Source organism: Furipterus horrens, unplaced genomic scaffold (genome assembly GCF_987537825.1).
Source record: "Furipterus horrens unplaced genomic scaffold, mFurHor1.1.pri manual_scaffold_11, whole genome shotgun sequence".
Lineage (NCBI taxonomy): Eukaryota > Metazoa > Chordata > Mammalia > Chiroptera > Furipteridae > Furipterus > Furipterus horrens.
The window spans coordinates 100,169,035-100,185,870 of record NW_028327181.1 but is presented as its reverse complement, the minus strand read 5'-3'; the positions used below and the strand labels follow the sequence as shown (position 1 = coordinate 100,185,870).

At 64.5% G+C, this 16,836-nt stretch overlaps 1 protein-coding gene across 1 annotated transcript in view; it reads right to left on the bottom strand.

Moving 5' to 3' along the window:
- The window catches only part of RPTOR (regulatory associated protein of MTOR complex 1), a 118,644-nt gene that overhangs the window by 17,317 nt on the left and 84,491 nt on the right, over window positions 1-16,836 (bottom strand). Inside the window, exons 14-23 of the mRNA XM_090257810.1 lie at window positions 16,412-16,486; window positions 13,865-13,930; window positions 13,372-13,563; window positions 12,914-13,054; window positions 11,566-11,683; window positions 10,660-10,800; window positions 10,227-10,385; window positions 5,175-5,293; window positions 1,565-1,668; window positions 883-1,066 (exon numbers count right to left, since the gene is read on the bottom strand). Of these exons, the coding sequence (XP_090113936.1) occupies window positions 883-1,066; window positions 1,565-1,668; window positions 5,175-5,293; window positions 10,227-10,385; window positions 10,660-10,800; window positions 11,566-11,683; window positions 12,914-13,054; window positions 13,372-13,563; window positions 13,865-13,930; window positions 16,412-16,486 (1,299 nt within the window). The remainder of the gene's footprint in view (window positions 1-882; window positions 1,067-1,564; window positions 1,669-5,174; window positions 5,294-10,226; window positions 10,386-10,659; window positions 10,801-11,565; window positions 11,684-12,913; window positions 13,055-13,371; window positions 13,564-13,864; window positions 13,931-16,411; window positions 16,487-16,836) is intronic.

Sequence of the window (16,836 nt, the reverse complement as noted above, 5' to 3'; positions counted from 1 at the left end):
GCACAGGCACCTGGCCGAGGGCGGGGCTCTGGGGCTGGGCCCTGGGAGAAGGGGCTCCTGACAGAGCGCAAGGCCGCCCGGGACTCGTAAGCATCACACCTAAAGCACGGCACTGCCCATTAAACGCTGTGGCACGCACGGCAGGACCCACGAAGGCTGGCTGTTATCATCAGAGTTCCTGGTCTGGGAAGTCCCCGCAGTGCACGGGGTGGCGGGACAGAAGGGGACCCTCAGAGAGGAGCCTCGCCACCCAGGGAGGCTCTTCGGGTGGAAAATCCCACAGCCGGACACGGGGACAGGTGTCAACGCGCCTGGTGGGGACTGCATGCCACCGGCTGCCATGGTGCTGTGCTCCCGGACCAGCCTGGGGACAGCGAGCACCCAGCACCCCGCTGCTCTGCCTGGCGGCCCTGCATCAGTGTCCAGCCTGGAGCCTGGATAGCGCGCTGGGCACTGAGGCCGCCTTTGCTCCGCATGTGTGACATCTTCATCGCCAGCGTGCCCTCCTGGCTCTGCAGGCCGTGTGAGCCTACATGGGCATCTGCCATCACAGCCCCAGCAACCTGTGTAGCCCGCGTGTCCGTGGCCAAGGCCCGAGGGCCTAGCCCAGGTGTTCGCCCATGAGGCGGGCCGTCACCCTCAGCAGCGGCCACCTGTGCCCCCGTCCCGAAACGCAAGAGGCAAACGCTTTTCTCATGAGGGGAAAGCACTCCAGCGGCTTGGCCGCGTCTCGTCACGTGGGTGCTGCCCAGAGCAGCTCACCCAGGGGTGGCGGGCTCACGGACCGGCCTCATGAGGTTGGGGGGCGGAGCCCCTGGCCCCCGTCCCCCACCGGGACCTGCGTTTCAAAGTCAGCGTCACGCGGCGCGCACGGGTGAACACCTGGTCTGGGCCCTTGTCGAACATCTTCCGGGTGCGGGGGAACTGGTGGGAGTGCGGCGTGTACTGCGCCCCTGCGGGCCCGGCGGCACCCAGCCGGCCCGCAGGCAGCTCACGGCTGGCCGGCTGCTTGGCCACGTCACTGGTCGGGCTGGAGCTGCTTGCGCTGGACGTCGGAGGGGAGCCTCTGCCGTCGGAGAGAAGAGACATGGCATTGCCCTAAGCCGCCACCCTGACCCCAACACCGGCAGCTTCTCCCGGGCCCACCGTCCCCAGCTACAGCCACGGGATCTGGGGCCGTCAGCTCGGATGCCCACAGCCCCCCGACCTGTCCACGTGACCCCCAAACACCAGCTGCAGGTGCTGAGTCAATGGCCCCAGAAGGTTCTAGGGACGAGCTCGAAACAACGCGGGACAGGCCAGCTGGCTCGGGGCTCGGTGAACCGGCCGGCACAGCCTCCCTCCCGTGGTGAGCACGGGTCCCACCGCTGGTGACGCTGTGGCACGCAGGCCTTCCCTCACAAACTCGGAGTGAGCGGCCTGCTCCGTTTGTGCCAGGGAGGCAGGAGAGGGGCTCCGGCTGGAAGCACGCAGGAGCGTGAAAGGAGCAGGGGAGGCAGTGTGCAGAGCTGGCAGTGGGACGGAGGGGACGCCTGGACACCTGGGGCAGGGACGTGCCACTCACCCCGCCTGCTGGATGTGGACGCCCTTGTTGGTGGGGCTGGCGGGCGCCGACTGGGTGAGTGAGGACGTGCTGAGGATGCGCTGTGGCCGGGCATTCACGGTGGCCTGGAAGAGCAAGGGGACGCGTGACACGGACGGTCAGCTGGCGACGAGCCGAGGCTGCAGGACTGGCGCAGGATGGGGTGCTCTCCAGGGGCTTCAGCAGGAAAGGCCTGGGCCCAGGAACCCTCGCCACTGATGAAGGTTCCAGCCAGAAATGTCCCCCAACGTCACCCCACAGGTGAAATGACTACTGTTTTGCTTTCTAGCAACTGTCCGCTGGGGCGCAGAGTGGGTGGCCCCCGGCGGAGCCCAGGTGGCCGGCAGGGCTAGGGAGGCCGGGCCCTGTGAAGCTGGGAGGGAGCTCCCTGGGCTCCGGGGGCTGCGGGACCGCCAGCGCCAACTGCAGGCTGACATGTCACACCAGGACTCGTGCCATCCAGACCCCGGCAGCCGGGGAGAAAGTGACTCTGTTTTCTGTTTCCCAGGAGGGTTTGGGGACATTTGGAAATGACGGTGACGAGGACGTAGTTGGCAAACGAGGGGCTTGTGGCTCCTGCCGGGGACCCGCCATCCGCCCCGGTCCCTCCTGGGGGACAGTGGGCCGCTGGCTCTGGACCTGCGAGGGGTCACGTGCCTGGGGCTGCCCCCCGGCACCGGCGTCCGGCCAACAGACAGGAAGGCACAGGAAACTGCGCGGCCACAGAACTCTGTGTCTTACCAATGCTTCCCAGATGCTCCTTCACATGAGAGAGAAATAGCGGGAAACTGAACTATAAACGTTTTAAGATATGTTTTTAGTTTTTGATTTAGAAGTTATATTGTTTGTGAACTTGCTTTTGCTATGGTATTGCAATTATTTAGCCAGCCCTACATACATGCACACAGACATGTAGATCCATGAATGCACACACGCACAGACACACACATGCATGTACACCTCCATACCCAAATCCTAAGAGCAAAATCATCCCTTAAGCAGTCTAAAAAGAAGACTTCCAGCCAAGATGGGGGCGTAGACAGACACGCTGCGTCTCCCTGCACAACTAAGCAGGAATACAACTACCTCAAAACTAGAGACAACCAGAAGTTCCAAAAACCAAACCGCATGTAAGTCCAGCAAACAAAGATATAAAGAAGAAATACTCATCCAGACAGGTAGGAGTGGAGCCAGGGCAGAGACGACGTGGTGTGGTGGCGGCAGCGACAGGCTGGCAGAAAGCGCAGTCACGCGTTTTAAAAAGTCAGGAGGGACACCTGGGGAGTGTTCCCAGCTCCTCACCAGACCACACAACCCACGGTCCCAGCACCGGGGAACATCAAGCCTCATTGCTTCTGCCTGTGCAGACCCGTGGGGTGGGGGTGGAGGCGGAAACTGCCGGTCTCTCAGCAGAGTCCGCTTGTTTAAAGGGCCCCACGGACCTAGAACGTCCGCAGACCCACCCACTCTGGGAACAATGGCCAGGGCAGCAGCTAGAGGGGCGCCAGTCCCATACGGAAGTGGGAGAGGTGCCTGGAAAAGGGGCGAGTGCTGGGCGGGCGGCATTATTTCCTTTCGGACCCCTCCCCCACATACAGCACCACAACGTGGTGAAACAGGTTGCCCTGTACTGACGAATCCCTAAGGCTCCGCCCCTTACAACGTAACAGGTGTGACAGCTCTACCTGGGACACAGAGGCAAACACAGGAGCCTTTCAGGATGAGGAGACAGAGAAGTATGGCCCAAAAGGGTGAACGGATCAAGGTTCCAGTGGGAGAACTAAGTGGCAAGGAGATAGCCAACCTAACAGATGAGGAGACAGACAACCTAACAGATGAAGAGTTCAAAACACTGGTGATAGAGATGCTCACAGGCTTGACACACATGCTTGAGTACAGCAAACGCATAAGAGAAGAAGTGAAGGCTGTGCTAAGTGAAACGAAGGAAAATCCACACAAAACCAATGGTGAAGGGAAGGAAACTGGGGTTCTAATCAATGATTTGGAAGATAAGGAAGAAAAAAACAGTCAGCTAGTACAGAATGAGGAAGCAAGAATTTAAAAAATGAGGAAAACTTCCTAAACATACAGGTCCTGGAAGCATGGAGGGTCCTGGGCAAGCTGGACCCAGAGGGGACCACACCAGGACGCATCATGACCGAGATGCCAAAGGTGAAAGATAAAGACAGAGTCCTGGGGGCAGCAAGAGAGAGGTGGAGAGTTACCTACAGGAGGGTACCTACAGGACTATCAGCTGATTTCTCAGAGCACACTTTGCAGGCAGGAAGGGAATGGAAAGCAGTATTCAATGTGATGAAAAGCAAGGACCTACAACCAGGATCACTCTATCCAGCAAAGCTATCAGTTAGAATGGAAGGGCAGATGAAGTGCTTCCCAGACAAGGCAAAGCTAAAGGAGCTCATTGTCACCAAGCCATTATCATATGAAATGTCAAAGGGACTTAAGAAAAAAGATTAAAACTATGAACACTAATATGACAACAAACTCACAACTACCAACAACTGAATCTAGAAAATACAAACAAAATCCAACTAAGCAAACCAGAACAGGAACAGAATCATAGGTGTGGGGATCATTTGGAGGGTTATCAGCTGGGAGGGGGAGGGGGAGAAATGGGGAAACGGTGCAGAGACTAAGAAGCATAATCGGTTGGTACAAAATAGACAGGGGGATGTTAGGAATAATGTAGGAAATGGTGAAGCCAAAGAACGTATATGCACGACCCATGGACATGAACTAAGGGGGGTGGGATTGCTGGGGAAGGGGAGTACTGGGCAGAGGGGAGCAAAGGGGAGAAAAATTGGAACTACTGTAACAACATAATCAATAAAATATACTTTAAAAAAAAGAAAAAGAAAAAAGAAGAAGTCTAAAAAGAGAAAAGAAATTTAAACTAAGAAACCGTAATCTGTATGAGCCACCTCAAGACGACCAGGCCAGCAGGGAGAGCTGATGGTGAAACCTCTGGGACCCTGGGGGCTGCAGGGAGGACATCAGCGGGCACACACCTCTGAAACACGGGCTGTACATGGGACCTGCGCTGGGGCGGTGACTCAGAGCCCCGATGGCCCCAGAACCCCCCTCCCACTCTGCTGCTTCCTCAGTGCGCTGTGCTGCTGGGTGGGGCGAACACCCTTGGGTGGGAAGAACCCCAGGGAGGAACGCCAGCAACTCCTGGGGCTCACGAGGAGACACGGGGGCTCATAGTCCCCAGAGAAGAGGGACTCGAGCCAACGACCCGCGCGCCCCCCTTTGGAAACGAGTCGGGAGAGCGAGTCACACCCAGAGGGAGCAGGAGAAACAGCGCGGGACAGGGGGTGCCGACCGAGCGGGAGCAAGAGGGACCGAGAGCGGGAACTGGCGCTAACGGGGGTCTTGGCAGGTCCCTTCAGCCAGCGGGTCGTACGTAGGAGACGTCAGGAACGAGGGTGACTGCTACAGGCCCCGAGGCTGGGCAGCTGTCACCTGGGGCGCGGACAGGGGAGGCGGTCGCAGGACATGTGCCCCCGCGGGAGCCCCGTGTGCGTGGAGCTGAGCCGAGGGGCAGGCTGGGCCGGGCAGCTACGCGTACCTTGTATGCGATGCTGTTGAGCACCTTCATGGCGAGGTCGGACACGTCCGGGTAGGGGTCCGCGGCCAGATGCAGCAGGACCCTCCAAATCTGCGTGTAGACGCTGTTAAAGGAGACCCCTGGGGAGAGAGGTGGGGGGTGGGTCAGGGGCGGGCGGCTGCGGGAGCCCCGGGGCATTCTTCTGTGCAGGGATCTTTCTAGAAGGAAATGGGAGTCGGAAAAGGGCAGGACTTCCTGGCGAGCACTGGGGTCCCAGGGGCGTCGGATTCTCTTCGGATTTCTGGGAGCTGACGTGCCCTGTGTGAGGGGAAGGCGCTGGGGGGCGCCTGCGCCTTGCCCCACACCCCAGGGTGCCGGGCCCTGCACCCCCCTCCCCTCACACAGCATGTGCTGCACGGCCCCTCCCTCCCAGGACTTCGCGGGGACGCGGGAGGTGACCCGAGGACACCAGGATCGCCCAACGACGACGACACTCCCCAAGTGCCCTTTGCAGGGTCCCATCTGTGTGCGCGACACCTGGGCAGACAGGACGGGGCGCGTGTGCACACGCACGGTGGGCCCGTAGGGACAGAGGGAGGGCAGGGACGTGTCCTGACCGTGTGAAGGCTGCTCAGGGCTTCACCCCGGATTACGGAGGGGGACGGCGAGGCCCAGCTGCCGCAGCGTGAGGGGCTCCACATGCCTGTCTGGCCTTCAAGCCAGTGCCGCTCCCACGGCTCAGGAAGCTACCGTATTGGGCGAGAGACCCCTCCTGTCGGGAATGGGACCCGAGGCTGAAGGTCAGGAGGCCCTGACCCAAGGAGACGGGGGCCCTGCAGGGGTGGAGGACAGGTCGGCAGGGCAGCAATGACCCAAGACATGGAGGTTGGGGCATCTGCCCAAAACCAGCGGGAGCACCAGGCAGGCGGCTGGGCAGCTCCAGGGCATGGGGACTGCACAGGCTGGAGGAGGAGGGGCCCTGGAACTGGTGTCCACGCTGCGTGGGAGTGGACGGCAAGGAAGGGCAAGAGGCCATCCTGGCAGCAGGGCAGGGGCTGAGAGGGAAGGGCCCGCGCTCATCGCTGGGCCAGCCTGGCCGGAGCGGAAGTGGTCTGCTCCCGAGGCGCACTGCTCAGCTGGGCGCTGCACCCTCTCCCCCTGGGGAAGCCGACGCCTGCTTCTAGAAAGCCAATGCCCGCTCAGCGACAAAGAGATCGGGAGGGTTTCCGGTGACGGCCAGTCCTGGTGAAGCCCCGTCCAGACGCTGAGTTGGAAGTTTCCCGAGGACACAATTGTGTGAACCGGGTGGGGCTGAAATCAAACCAAGGAGAGGCCGGCGGAGGCTGGGAGTCGGGTTAGGCTCCCGCTCGGGTGCCCGTGGGGGCCGGAGCGCGCTGCACCCACACCCGCTGCCTTGGGAACAAGAGGCGGCACTGCCTGTCCACGCACACCAGCCCGTCCGCAGCTCGTGTGGGTGTGGCCTCCCTTTGAGTCCACGCTATGAAAAATGTGTCCCACTGCGCGCTGTCACTGCAGCATGGGCTGTCACAGGCTCAGCCACAGTTTCGGGGGCGCCGGCAGCGGCCGTGGCTGGGGTGGCTGCAGAGACCCAGGGGCGCAGGTGGGGCCGGGCTGAACAGCACCTGCCAGCCCTGCAGGTGGGACGGTCCCCACCTGGTCTGGCCCACGTGCTCCCAGCAACCAGCGCCAACACTTCCCGGGTGGGAGGAGTCGCACCGGCTCGGGGAGATGTGTCGGGGTGGCCCATTGCCAGACCCCCAGCCCAGAACCCATCGGATGTCAGTGAGAGAAGTGTGTCCGCAAATGGCCCCAGAGACGGATCCACGCAGACCACACGCCATCCCCTCCCCACGTCCTCCTGCGCCCTTTAGGTCTGACATAGAACAAAGCCTGCGACGCTCCCACGCCACGTGTCTGTGACGCTGTGCAGACCCACCGGCCCCGCTGAAGGAAACCGGCACAATCAGTCCAGGGCCTCTGGGGCCCTCCCCGCGCCCTACTTTCCCAGCCCTGCCTACGGCCAGCCGACAGGAACTGTGCGTTGTCACGTGGGGGCCACCAGGTGACCACAGGTGTCACTCCCTTCAGAGGAGGAGGATGGGCGGGGGTGTTGTGTGGAAGCGAGAGCGGGAGTCCCACACGGGGAGGAGGGAGGCGGAGCACTTCATGGCTGCTCCTCAGGCTCACTGCGGGCCCAGAGCCAACACCTCTCCTGCGGTGACGTGTGGCAGCAGCCTCCCTGAGCAAGGCCATGTGACAGGGAGCTGCAGCAGCACGCGCAGTGGCTCTCAGCGTGACTGCAGAGGACGGCCGGCGGACCCACACTCCTGCCCGGTGTGGGGGTCGCCCGTGCGAGGTCCGCTGTGCCCGAGGGGACAGACGAGAAGGTGGGCACAGGGCGGCGCGTGGGCTCCCAGTCCGTCCCCTCCCCGCTGTGTGACTGCTGCCGACTCTCTTGCGACGTCACCCCTGATGTAGCTCTGTCTGTGGTTCAACAGAAATAAACCGTCTCTTCTTTGTGTCCTGACTGCAGGCATGGCGTGACCTCAGACGGGGAAAACACGCCACTGGGGGGCCGTCTCCCCGTTACTCAGCTGCACGGCCGGCCCATCCGCACATCTTGTCTCCCACACGGACGGTCTGCACCTGGAGCGGGGCCCCAGGGAGCGACCCCTTGGGGGGTGGGGGCCCAGGGCGCTTCCGGTGCTGAACACTCAGAAAGGCGCCCGCCTGGCACTCACAGGACCCCCGTCAGCACTGGGAACCTGTTCTCGTGTCTAGACTAAGAAATAAAGGGTCTTAACTAATGGCTTTAGGGTTTCTTCTCCAGAGCAACGGCCACGACATCCCAAACAGCCTAAGGGGACGGGAGCTTGCTCAGAGCTCTGTGACAGATGGGGTCCCCGAAGTCCCCAGGCCGGCAAAGCGCCGGGAGAAAGTAGCCTGGCCAGGGGCTGGGTCCCTCACTGGGTCTCAGGGGCCCCCTACTCTGATGCTGTGGGGTGCGGGGTCTGCGGGGAACCCCAGCCTGCGGCACAATGGAGCAGCCCTGGGGGCGCGCGGAGCTGGAAGGCCAGAGGGCCGAGTGAGGAGCAGGAGACCGGCGCCCGGGGCAGGTTCCAGGTTCACGAGCATCAGCCCGGCCTGGTTTCAGGACAAGGAGCCGCGTGTGATCAGGGGCGCCCCGCAGCAGGCGAGACCGGAGCGTGCTTGGGGACACAGAGCGGGGAGCAGCCCTGGGGCATTCTGAGTGGCTGGTTTCGTCACAAAAGACGGGAATATCGTGGGGTCTGGGTCGCCATCAACCTCTTTCACAAGATTCCGTGGAGAAGGCACGGACGTGGCCGCACTTTGGTTGAAACGAAAGAGGAAGTTGTCTTTCAACGGCGATGCTGCCAGGAACGGGTGCCGCGTGCGAGCCCCGCGGGTCCGGGTGGATGTGGGCGCTGTCCGCTCGCATCTGAGCGAGCAGACCAGGGCGTTCAGCCACACTGTCTCCTGGGCGCTCCGCGCTCCAGCTCCGTTTGTAACTGTCCCACTCACGTAGCCAGACGTGGACGACATGGAGAGAGCTCAGGTCCTGCAGGAGTCAGACTTGGTGGGACGGGGCGTCCGCGGGGCGCTCTGCGCGCTGCAGGGATGGACCAGGCTCCCCAGCGCAGCGCCGGGGACAGCCTGACACCCCTCACAGAGCCTGAGCTGTGTCCCGACGGGAGTCCTGCCGCGCGTCCACGTGGCCAAGGCTGCGCTCGCCGCCGGCACACGCACGGTCCCCTCAGACACGCGGCCCCAACAGCAGACTTGCCGATCCAACCACAGAAACACCCCGGCTGAGCCTCTGTGCCTGCACCGGAGCGGGGACACATCCCGATGGCACGGAGGTCACCCCAAGGGAGGGGACGCGCAGGAAGCGGGGCCTGAGGATGGCAGGTCTCGTGGGCCCACGACGACATGACTAGCTCCCGGCTGCAGTTCCCTGGACGAGTGCACGGCTCTGCGTCTGGGCAGGCTCGGAGACGGGGGGCTGCAGAGAGGACTGAGGACCCCTGAAGCACAGGGGAGGCGGGACACAGCGGCCTGGACAGACGGAGGTGCCACACGAGCCCAGGAGGGCAGGCGTGGAGGGAGGCTGGGGACAGGGTGCTGAGGGCCGGAGGGGTCAACGTCCCCCTGGCTTTGGGCCAGGCGCCTGCGTCCGCGTGGCCCTCGGCTGAGGTGGGAAGCACGTCACTGTGGGGGACGGGGTCCCGGGTGCGGGGAACACCAGTTTCAAAGTCCAAAGTCGGCGGCGCCTGAGCAGCCCTCTCCTCACACCTGTGAGCGCCCGATGCCGGGCCTGCGGCGCTTACAAAGCCGTCCCACCTCGGTGCTCGTCGGCGCCAGAGCTCGTCCAACCCTGGCCGAGCCACACTGTGACGAGAAACAAGAGCTTCGGCACTCGTCACGCGGTCCAGAACGAACTAACGGCGAGGACCGAGCCCCCGCTGCGTGCCGAGTGAACGGACGGCGTTTCTGAGGAGGCGCAGGCGGAGGCCCCTGCGGGGCTGCCTGGGCGCGCGGCGGGCCCCAACCCACGGCCTCGCCGGGCCGGCCCGCTGCCTGCTGGCGCAGCACGGAGCCGGCAGAGCCTGAAAGCCACGAGGATGACCTGGGGGGGCTTCGTGGGAACAGACGAGGAAGTTGGGGCGGCACGGGCCACGTCTTAGGAAGACGTAACTTATCAACCAGCGCTAACGTCTGAAGAAGCAGACAGCCTGAGGACCTGCCTCAAGAACGATACGGAATCTGAACCCAGACACACGAGCCGCACGGGCGGGGACAGGCGGAGAACCCGGAACCTCTGACTCCCAGCGCAGGCGGCACTGCCCGTCCTGCGCCTCCTGTGACGCGCAAGACAGACGGAGGTCTGCGCTGCCGCGCGACAGAGCTGGCTGGCCCGGACCGCCCGCCCACGGCGCCAGCCCAGGACGGACGTGGCCGGAACTGACCTCGCCCTTGCTTGCGGCCCCGGCGGCCCCGTGTGCGGGTGCGGAGCGCGCCGGCGGGACTCACCTATGAGGGTGTTGAGGGCCGAGTAGGAGCTGACGCGCCGCATCTTGTCCACGGTCTCAAAGGACAGGATGTACTCCTCGTTGTCCGGGCTGCCCAGCGTGCTGCTGGCGCTGCTGCTGGTGCTCAGGTTCCCGGGGGAGAAGGCCACCATGCTGCCAGCTGCCCGCACCGCGGGGAGGACGTCAGTGCCCAGCGCCCACGCCGCTTTTGGTCCCACAATTACTGGCATGTGATTGAAACGTGGGTCTTACCCCCTCCCCCGATCTCTGGGGCCGAGCGGCCCTCCCCAGTGGGCCCCAGGAGCTGCGTGCTGGCGGGGCCCCGGGCTCCGGGTGCCGAACTGCCACTGCCAGGCCCATGTTTACGGCAGGAAGGGGGCGGGTCGGTTGGCACAGAAGGTCCCGACCCGGGGACCCAGTTCCCGGCGGCTTACACTCCTCCGTCAGGCTCAGGTTCTGCAGAGACTTGTTCAAGCTTCTGGCCGTGGTGACGGCGCGGATGTTCCCATAGGAGCTCACAGCGCGCAGCCGGGGCGTGCAGGGGCCGTCTCGCACGGGCGTCAGACTCCCGCCCTCTGCGGGGAAAGCGGGGAGAGGGGCATTCATGGCGGGCTGCAGCGGGAGGTGGCGTGTTTCCTCTCAGCCGGAGGCTGCAGCGGGGCTGGTCCCGATGCCCCGGTGGAGCGCAGGCGCTGCCAGCAGGGAGGGCGGCTGCAGAGCCACGAGCCAGGGCGCAGCGGCGCAAGGATCAGGTGGCCTGCGTCTCATTCTGTGAGCGAGCGGTGACGGAAGGCCCCACGGAGCAGGGCTGCCCTGTGGCCACACTGGGCGAGTTGGCGACGGCAGGATCCGCCTGCTGCCCCCGAGCCGCTGCCCTCCGGCAGGCGCACAGCCGTGTCCACAGAGCATGGACAGCGGCAACGACCTCGCTGCAGATCATGAGCCCGGGTCCCGGCAGAGCCGACCGTGCGCTGGGGGGCGGCGGGCAGGACGGTGACACAGAAACAAGGAGGCAGGCGTGCGAAGGGCAGCCGCCCCCCGCGACCCGGCGGGTATGGACCCAGAGCCGCGAGGCCCTCCGTCACCAGCGGGGGGCTGTACCATCTCTCAGCCCCGATGGCGCCCTTCCGCCTTCCCCCGAATTTGATTTTCAAAAAGGGTGAGAGGAGGGAGAAGTCAGAGGGCCAGAGCGGCCACCTCCCTGCCCTTTCTGCGCCCCTCGGTGCTGGGGACCCCTGAGCCCACTTTTGCAAAACTGAGCAGCTGCCAATGGTTCTGACCGAGGATCCCGCTAGCAGGTGGCCCGGCGGGGCACGGTGGCTTCGCAGGGAGGGCCGTACCTGCAGTCGCTGGCGAGGGCAGGGGGTAATTCTTCTCTTCCTCCATGAACTGCAAGGCCACGGAGCAGAAGTTGCTCTCGTACTGCACCACCAGGTGAGTCAGTGCCACCACCAGCTCCTGCCGAGGGGACAAGGACAGTCACGCCTGGCGGGGCGACACGCGTGCCGAAGCAGTGACACTGCGGGAGAACGGGAGGACCGAATCTGCGCTCGGTGTCGGCAGCAGGCCCAGCCTTCCGGTGAGGGACTCGGTGCTGGTGTGGGCAGAAGCCTCGACACGCGAGGTCAAGGTCAGGGCCGCCGACCAGGGCGACCGCCAGGAAGGCACCGCACGCCCAGGGGAACATCCCACTCAGAACACAGAGCGGCCTTGTACCCACTGCCCTCCTGCTCTGGGCCTTGTCCCTGCCGGTCCTCCACCTGGAAAGGCCTCCCCAGGTCCCAGGCTCAGCCTGGCACTTTACTCAGTCTCCACTCAGGGCCCCCGACTCCCCACCTGCCCTCTCTTTCCTTTCCTCCTGAGCAGCCTCCTGCCGCGTCCCTATCCATCTGTTTAGTCTCTGACCCGGCCCCACTTCCCAGGGCCTGTTCTTGAGGGAACAGCCGAGTTTGGTCACTGCTGGGTCACAGGCCTGGAAGCCCAGGCCCCGCACACGGGACGATGACAAGCACCCCGGTCAGCGGCACGTCCTCCTGCCACCGCGTCGGCCCTCCCCACGCCTCCGTGGCAGACACCACCCGAGCACGTAGTTCCCAGGCCTGCAGCTGCCTGGGAGGCGGCAGACACTCGCCGTTGGAGGAGGAAGGAGCACTGGGAGCTGCAGAGAAGGCGGGAGGTGCCGCCTGGGGACTGGGGGCTGGGCCTGCAGCCGCGGCCCCTCCTGCGCCCTGCGCCTCCCTCCCAGGCCCAGACGCTTGGCCCTTAGCACCAGTGAGCACAAGTCACCCCGTAGCCCTTCTAACCGGGGACGGACGGGGGACCAGGCTGTGCTGAGCCAACTTCCGAGCGCTGTGAAATCTCGGGCAGAGCCCTGTGCTATCGCTTCGCCTAGACAGACAAGTGGACGTTTTCAGGTTTATCCGCGGCTCTGCTCAGCGGCTGAGGCACGGGGGTGGGGCGGGTGGGGACACACCCGCACACCGGTCCGTCTGTCTGTGGTGCCCATGGCTCTGCTTCCAGGCGGGACAGACCTGCCGCACAGGCTGCCGGGGGCGGGCCTGTGGAACGCCCTGCGCGAAGCAAGCGCACAAGTGTGGGGAGGCGCGCCCTCGGGAGAACCAAGCCCGTCGGGCCGCTGGAGCGGAGCGCTCGTGGCCGTGTTGGGCGCGGGCCGGGCCGGGCACACACCTTGCGGACCATGGGGCTCCCGTCGCTGATGAGCTGCGCCAGCATCATGGCCACGTTGTGGTCGATGGTGGTGGAGTGGTCGGTCCTCTCCGCGGAGTTGCCCACAAACGTGCCCAGGGCGAAGACCGCAGCGCAGCGCACCTGAGGGGCGGACAGGTCACGGCCCTGCCATGCTGGCCCTCGGGCCCAAACGCCCACCAGGGTCTCAGCGAGGACACGCGTGGCCCTTCCCACCAGCCCTGCTCGTGGGGACGGAGTGGAAATGGGGGAGGGGCAAGAAGGGACCCTCGGGCCCTAGTTTGAAGGGCTGGTGGCCATGAGGGAGATGGGGGTCAGGGATGGGCAGTGGGGGGACAGTTTCTGGACTCCGGGCTGCACGCAAGAGCAGACCCTGCTGGAGGCGCCGTCCCCATGGCGCCCGTTCCCGCGCAGCCCGGCCATGGGTGGGACGGACTCACCTCGGGAATGGGGTCGGAGAGGAGGCTGCAGAGCTTCTCGTGGGCGCTGTCCCTCACCCCGCACCACCGGGCCGAGTCGAAGTTCTGCCAGATGCGCCCCAAGCAGATGGCCACCCACTGGCGCAGGAGGGGGTGGGGGTCGCTGAGCTGCTCCAGGCAGATGGCGATCAGGTTGCCCTGCAGGCAGGCTTCCTGCGAGGCGCGGGGGACAAATGGGGGCACCGGGGACGCATGCCGCCGGGGTCCCGGCCCTTTGTCCCTCCAGGAGCTCTTGAGAGGTCCCTCACTTTAAATCCCACCAACTTCAATTCACCCTGCAGACACTGGCTAAATGCAGGGGTGGCCCCCACTCCTCCCGCGGCGACCCCCGGGCTGGTGTGCTCTGGTCACTGCCCCCACCAAGGTGACTGACTGCTTCAGCGGGTGGTTGGGACGACGGTCCCCGCAATCCCCGAGCGCGGCAGTGGGGGCAGGGACGCACGGCGGCACTCACCTGCCCCGTGTGGTAGTTGTTCACGATAACCGCGAGGATGAAGGCTGTCATGGTCCTATGCTCAGCCTGGAAAACAGGGTTGCCCCAGTTCTGCACTGGCCCCAAGCCCCGCAGACGCCGCTCGGGGCTGGGGACGGGCTGGGAGCAGTGTGAGCCGCCTCGCTGCCTCCGCCTGGGCCCACAAACCAGCGTGCCCCCCCCCCCCCCCCCGCGGCTCCGGTCAAGCGCACGGCGTAGAGCAAACTCTAACTGGGCGTCATTTCTTTTTCCTCCCCAGGCCACTGTGGGCGGCCCCCCTCCGGCTCCTTCCCTGGGTCCTCTGCTGACTCGGGCCGGGCCTGAGGGGCCCCTCGCCCTGAACAGCCTTCGGGAAGCCGAGCCCGCCGCCCCGGGGTCAGTGCAGGGCCGGCTCTGAGCGCCCTGCCCCCTCGCGTGGCTGCTGATTCTCCAACAGTTGTACAAGCCACGTGCTGGCCGACGTCTGCTTTTGCTGCCCCTGCGTCTGACTCCCTCTGGGTTCGACCTCCTGCGGAACCGTGGGCTTTGGAACAATTTTGGGTGGGAGTCGCACATGGGAACGGTCGTCTTTGAAGACGCGCTGGCTTGGCCCTCATTCTGAGCGACACTTCAGCTGGTCAGAGAGCTCTGGGCGACGGCAGCGCCCCCGACGCAGCGCAGGCCCCGTGTCTCCATGGTCTGCGTGCGCGGAGGGAAGGCCGCGGTCACTGCTGCGTGGACAGTCTTCCTTCTGGTTCTGGTCACTCTCGCCTCCGGCTGACCCCGCTCTCCACGACGGGTCTGCGTGGACTTGTTTGTACTGAGCCCTCAGGCCTCACTGCGCCTTTCACAGTCTCTCCCCGGCCGTGCCCACCGCTGCCACCTCCTCTGCGGAGTCTAATGGCCGTGCCCACGTCCTGTCCCCCACCCAGGTCCATTTTTAGGAGCACCTAGCTGGCCGCCTGGAGGACAAGTGAAAGGACAGAGGGCCCGGTCTCCCACGAGGGGAACAGAAGCGCGCCTGAGGAAACCACACGATGGCTTGTTTCGGGACGTGGTTAAAACACACCGCTCCTTCCAACCGTCTTAAACGTGCTTGTTCACAGGGACTTGATGGTCCGTCTGTCGCAGCCCCGTCTGTTCCTTCCTCCGAGTCACCCGTCAGCAGGCGGGGCTGCCCGCCGGTCCCCCGTCCTGGCTTCCTGGCGCTAAGTGTCCCTGAGCAAAGGTTTCGATGACACTGCTGAGGGGGCCCTAGCTGAGTCCGGGCAGGTGGCTCTCGCCCCCCAGGGCGCACAAACACTGCCCACCCGCTGGGAGCGCCGGCCTGAGGCTCCAGTCGCCCTCCAGGCCTGTCCTCTCTCGTCCTGCCCAGCGGACGACCTGCCCAGCTTCCCTCGCCTCTGCCCCAGAACAAGTGGGGCGGGGGCACCGCGCGGCTCCTGGCCGTAAGCAGGGGCGTCAGTTCGGAGATGTCACTGGCTCTGGCCCATGTCCTCTGCTGCGGGGACCCCAGGGTCACCATGACGTCCCCACTCGCTTCCCTCCGTGGCCTCCTCTGACTTCTCTCTTTAGTTTTCGGCTTTGGGGAATTTCCTTTCCTTTTTTCCACACGCGGCCTCGTCCTCAACACGTGAATGTGTGTGTCGTTGAAGCGGGGCCCCTTCATGCCACCTCAGCTCTGTTTGCCGCGTTTAACCGGCTCAGCTTTTTTCCATCCGTTGCATCGGTGTTCTTACTGACCCCGGAGGACAGGGAGCTGCTCCCTCAACTCGGGTAGAACATCGACTTCACCGCCACCTGTGACGTTTAAGTGCCGCACTTACACTGAAACACACAAGTACTAGCTGCCCTTTACTCGACAACCCTGTGTTTGACGCTCCTGTTCCCTAAGCCACCGCGCAGCTCAGAAAACCAGCCAGGAGGCTGCATGACGCACAAAAACCCCTTCGTACAACGGAAGCTGCTGAAGACCATGGGGGCGAGCGGTCAGGCTCGTACACTCGGCGTCCACGGTGCCCGCGGTGCGGTGCGAGCAGCTGGGGGTGGGGGATCTAGGAACTCATTATGAACGTCGTTGGGAGTTACTACGTGTGCTGTTCACAGTGCTGCGCTTTAACAATTCAATGTCGTTGTGAAGTGCATTTAAATCCCACACACCTGCCCTCCTGCCCTCAAGGCACGCCCGCGTCCCATCCCATCCCCGCACCCTCGCAGGTATCCGCGCGCCCGAGGCTGACTCGGGGGGCAGGCAGGAGGGAGAGGGGAGCCACCGTGTGGCGATGCTGTGCCCGGGCAGCAGACGGACGTCAACGAAACCCGACCAGCCTGTGTGGCGGGGTCACCCGGACTCCCCCTGAGACACAGAAGTGAGGCAGCTGCCGAGACTGGGGCCATGAAGTAAAGAGCATCTGCCACGTGCACGCGGCCCCCGGAGCGTGGCACACCGCCCGTCGGGACCCCTGCTCCAGAGCCTCTCCCGGGGTTTGTGGGGGAGCAGACAAACGACACGGATCTGGAGCCGTCCACACAGAATGGGCTGGTCCTTACGGGCATGTAGGGGTCCGCCAAGACCGACAGGAAGTATTTGTGACCGTTGTCCTTCACCAGGTCCGCCTGGCACGACTGGGGAGAGAAGACACGAGAGACGGATGAGCCCAGGTGCCTGGGAGGGAGCCACGGGACCCACACAGCGCGCGTCTCCTGCCTCGGCCGCCGGCCCCTCCCAAGACCAGTGCTCAAGGGAGAGCAGCACCGTGGCCCGAGCGCGTCCCCTGGCTGCTGGACGGCTGGCGCCTTGCACACGCACACCCTGCAAGCCCTTCTGGGTGCCCGACGGGTGGGGCGGCTCCTCCGCAGGGCGCCCTCAGCCTGGCGCCTCACCCTCGTCCCCCCTCCTGCCTTCCGAGCTAGGACACACCCAGCCCTCGAGGCGCCCCTGGCTTCTGCAGACCCCCAGCCCCGCTGCAGTCACA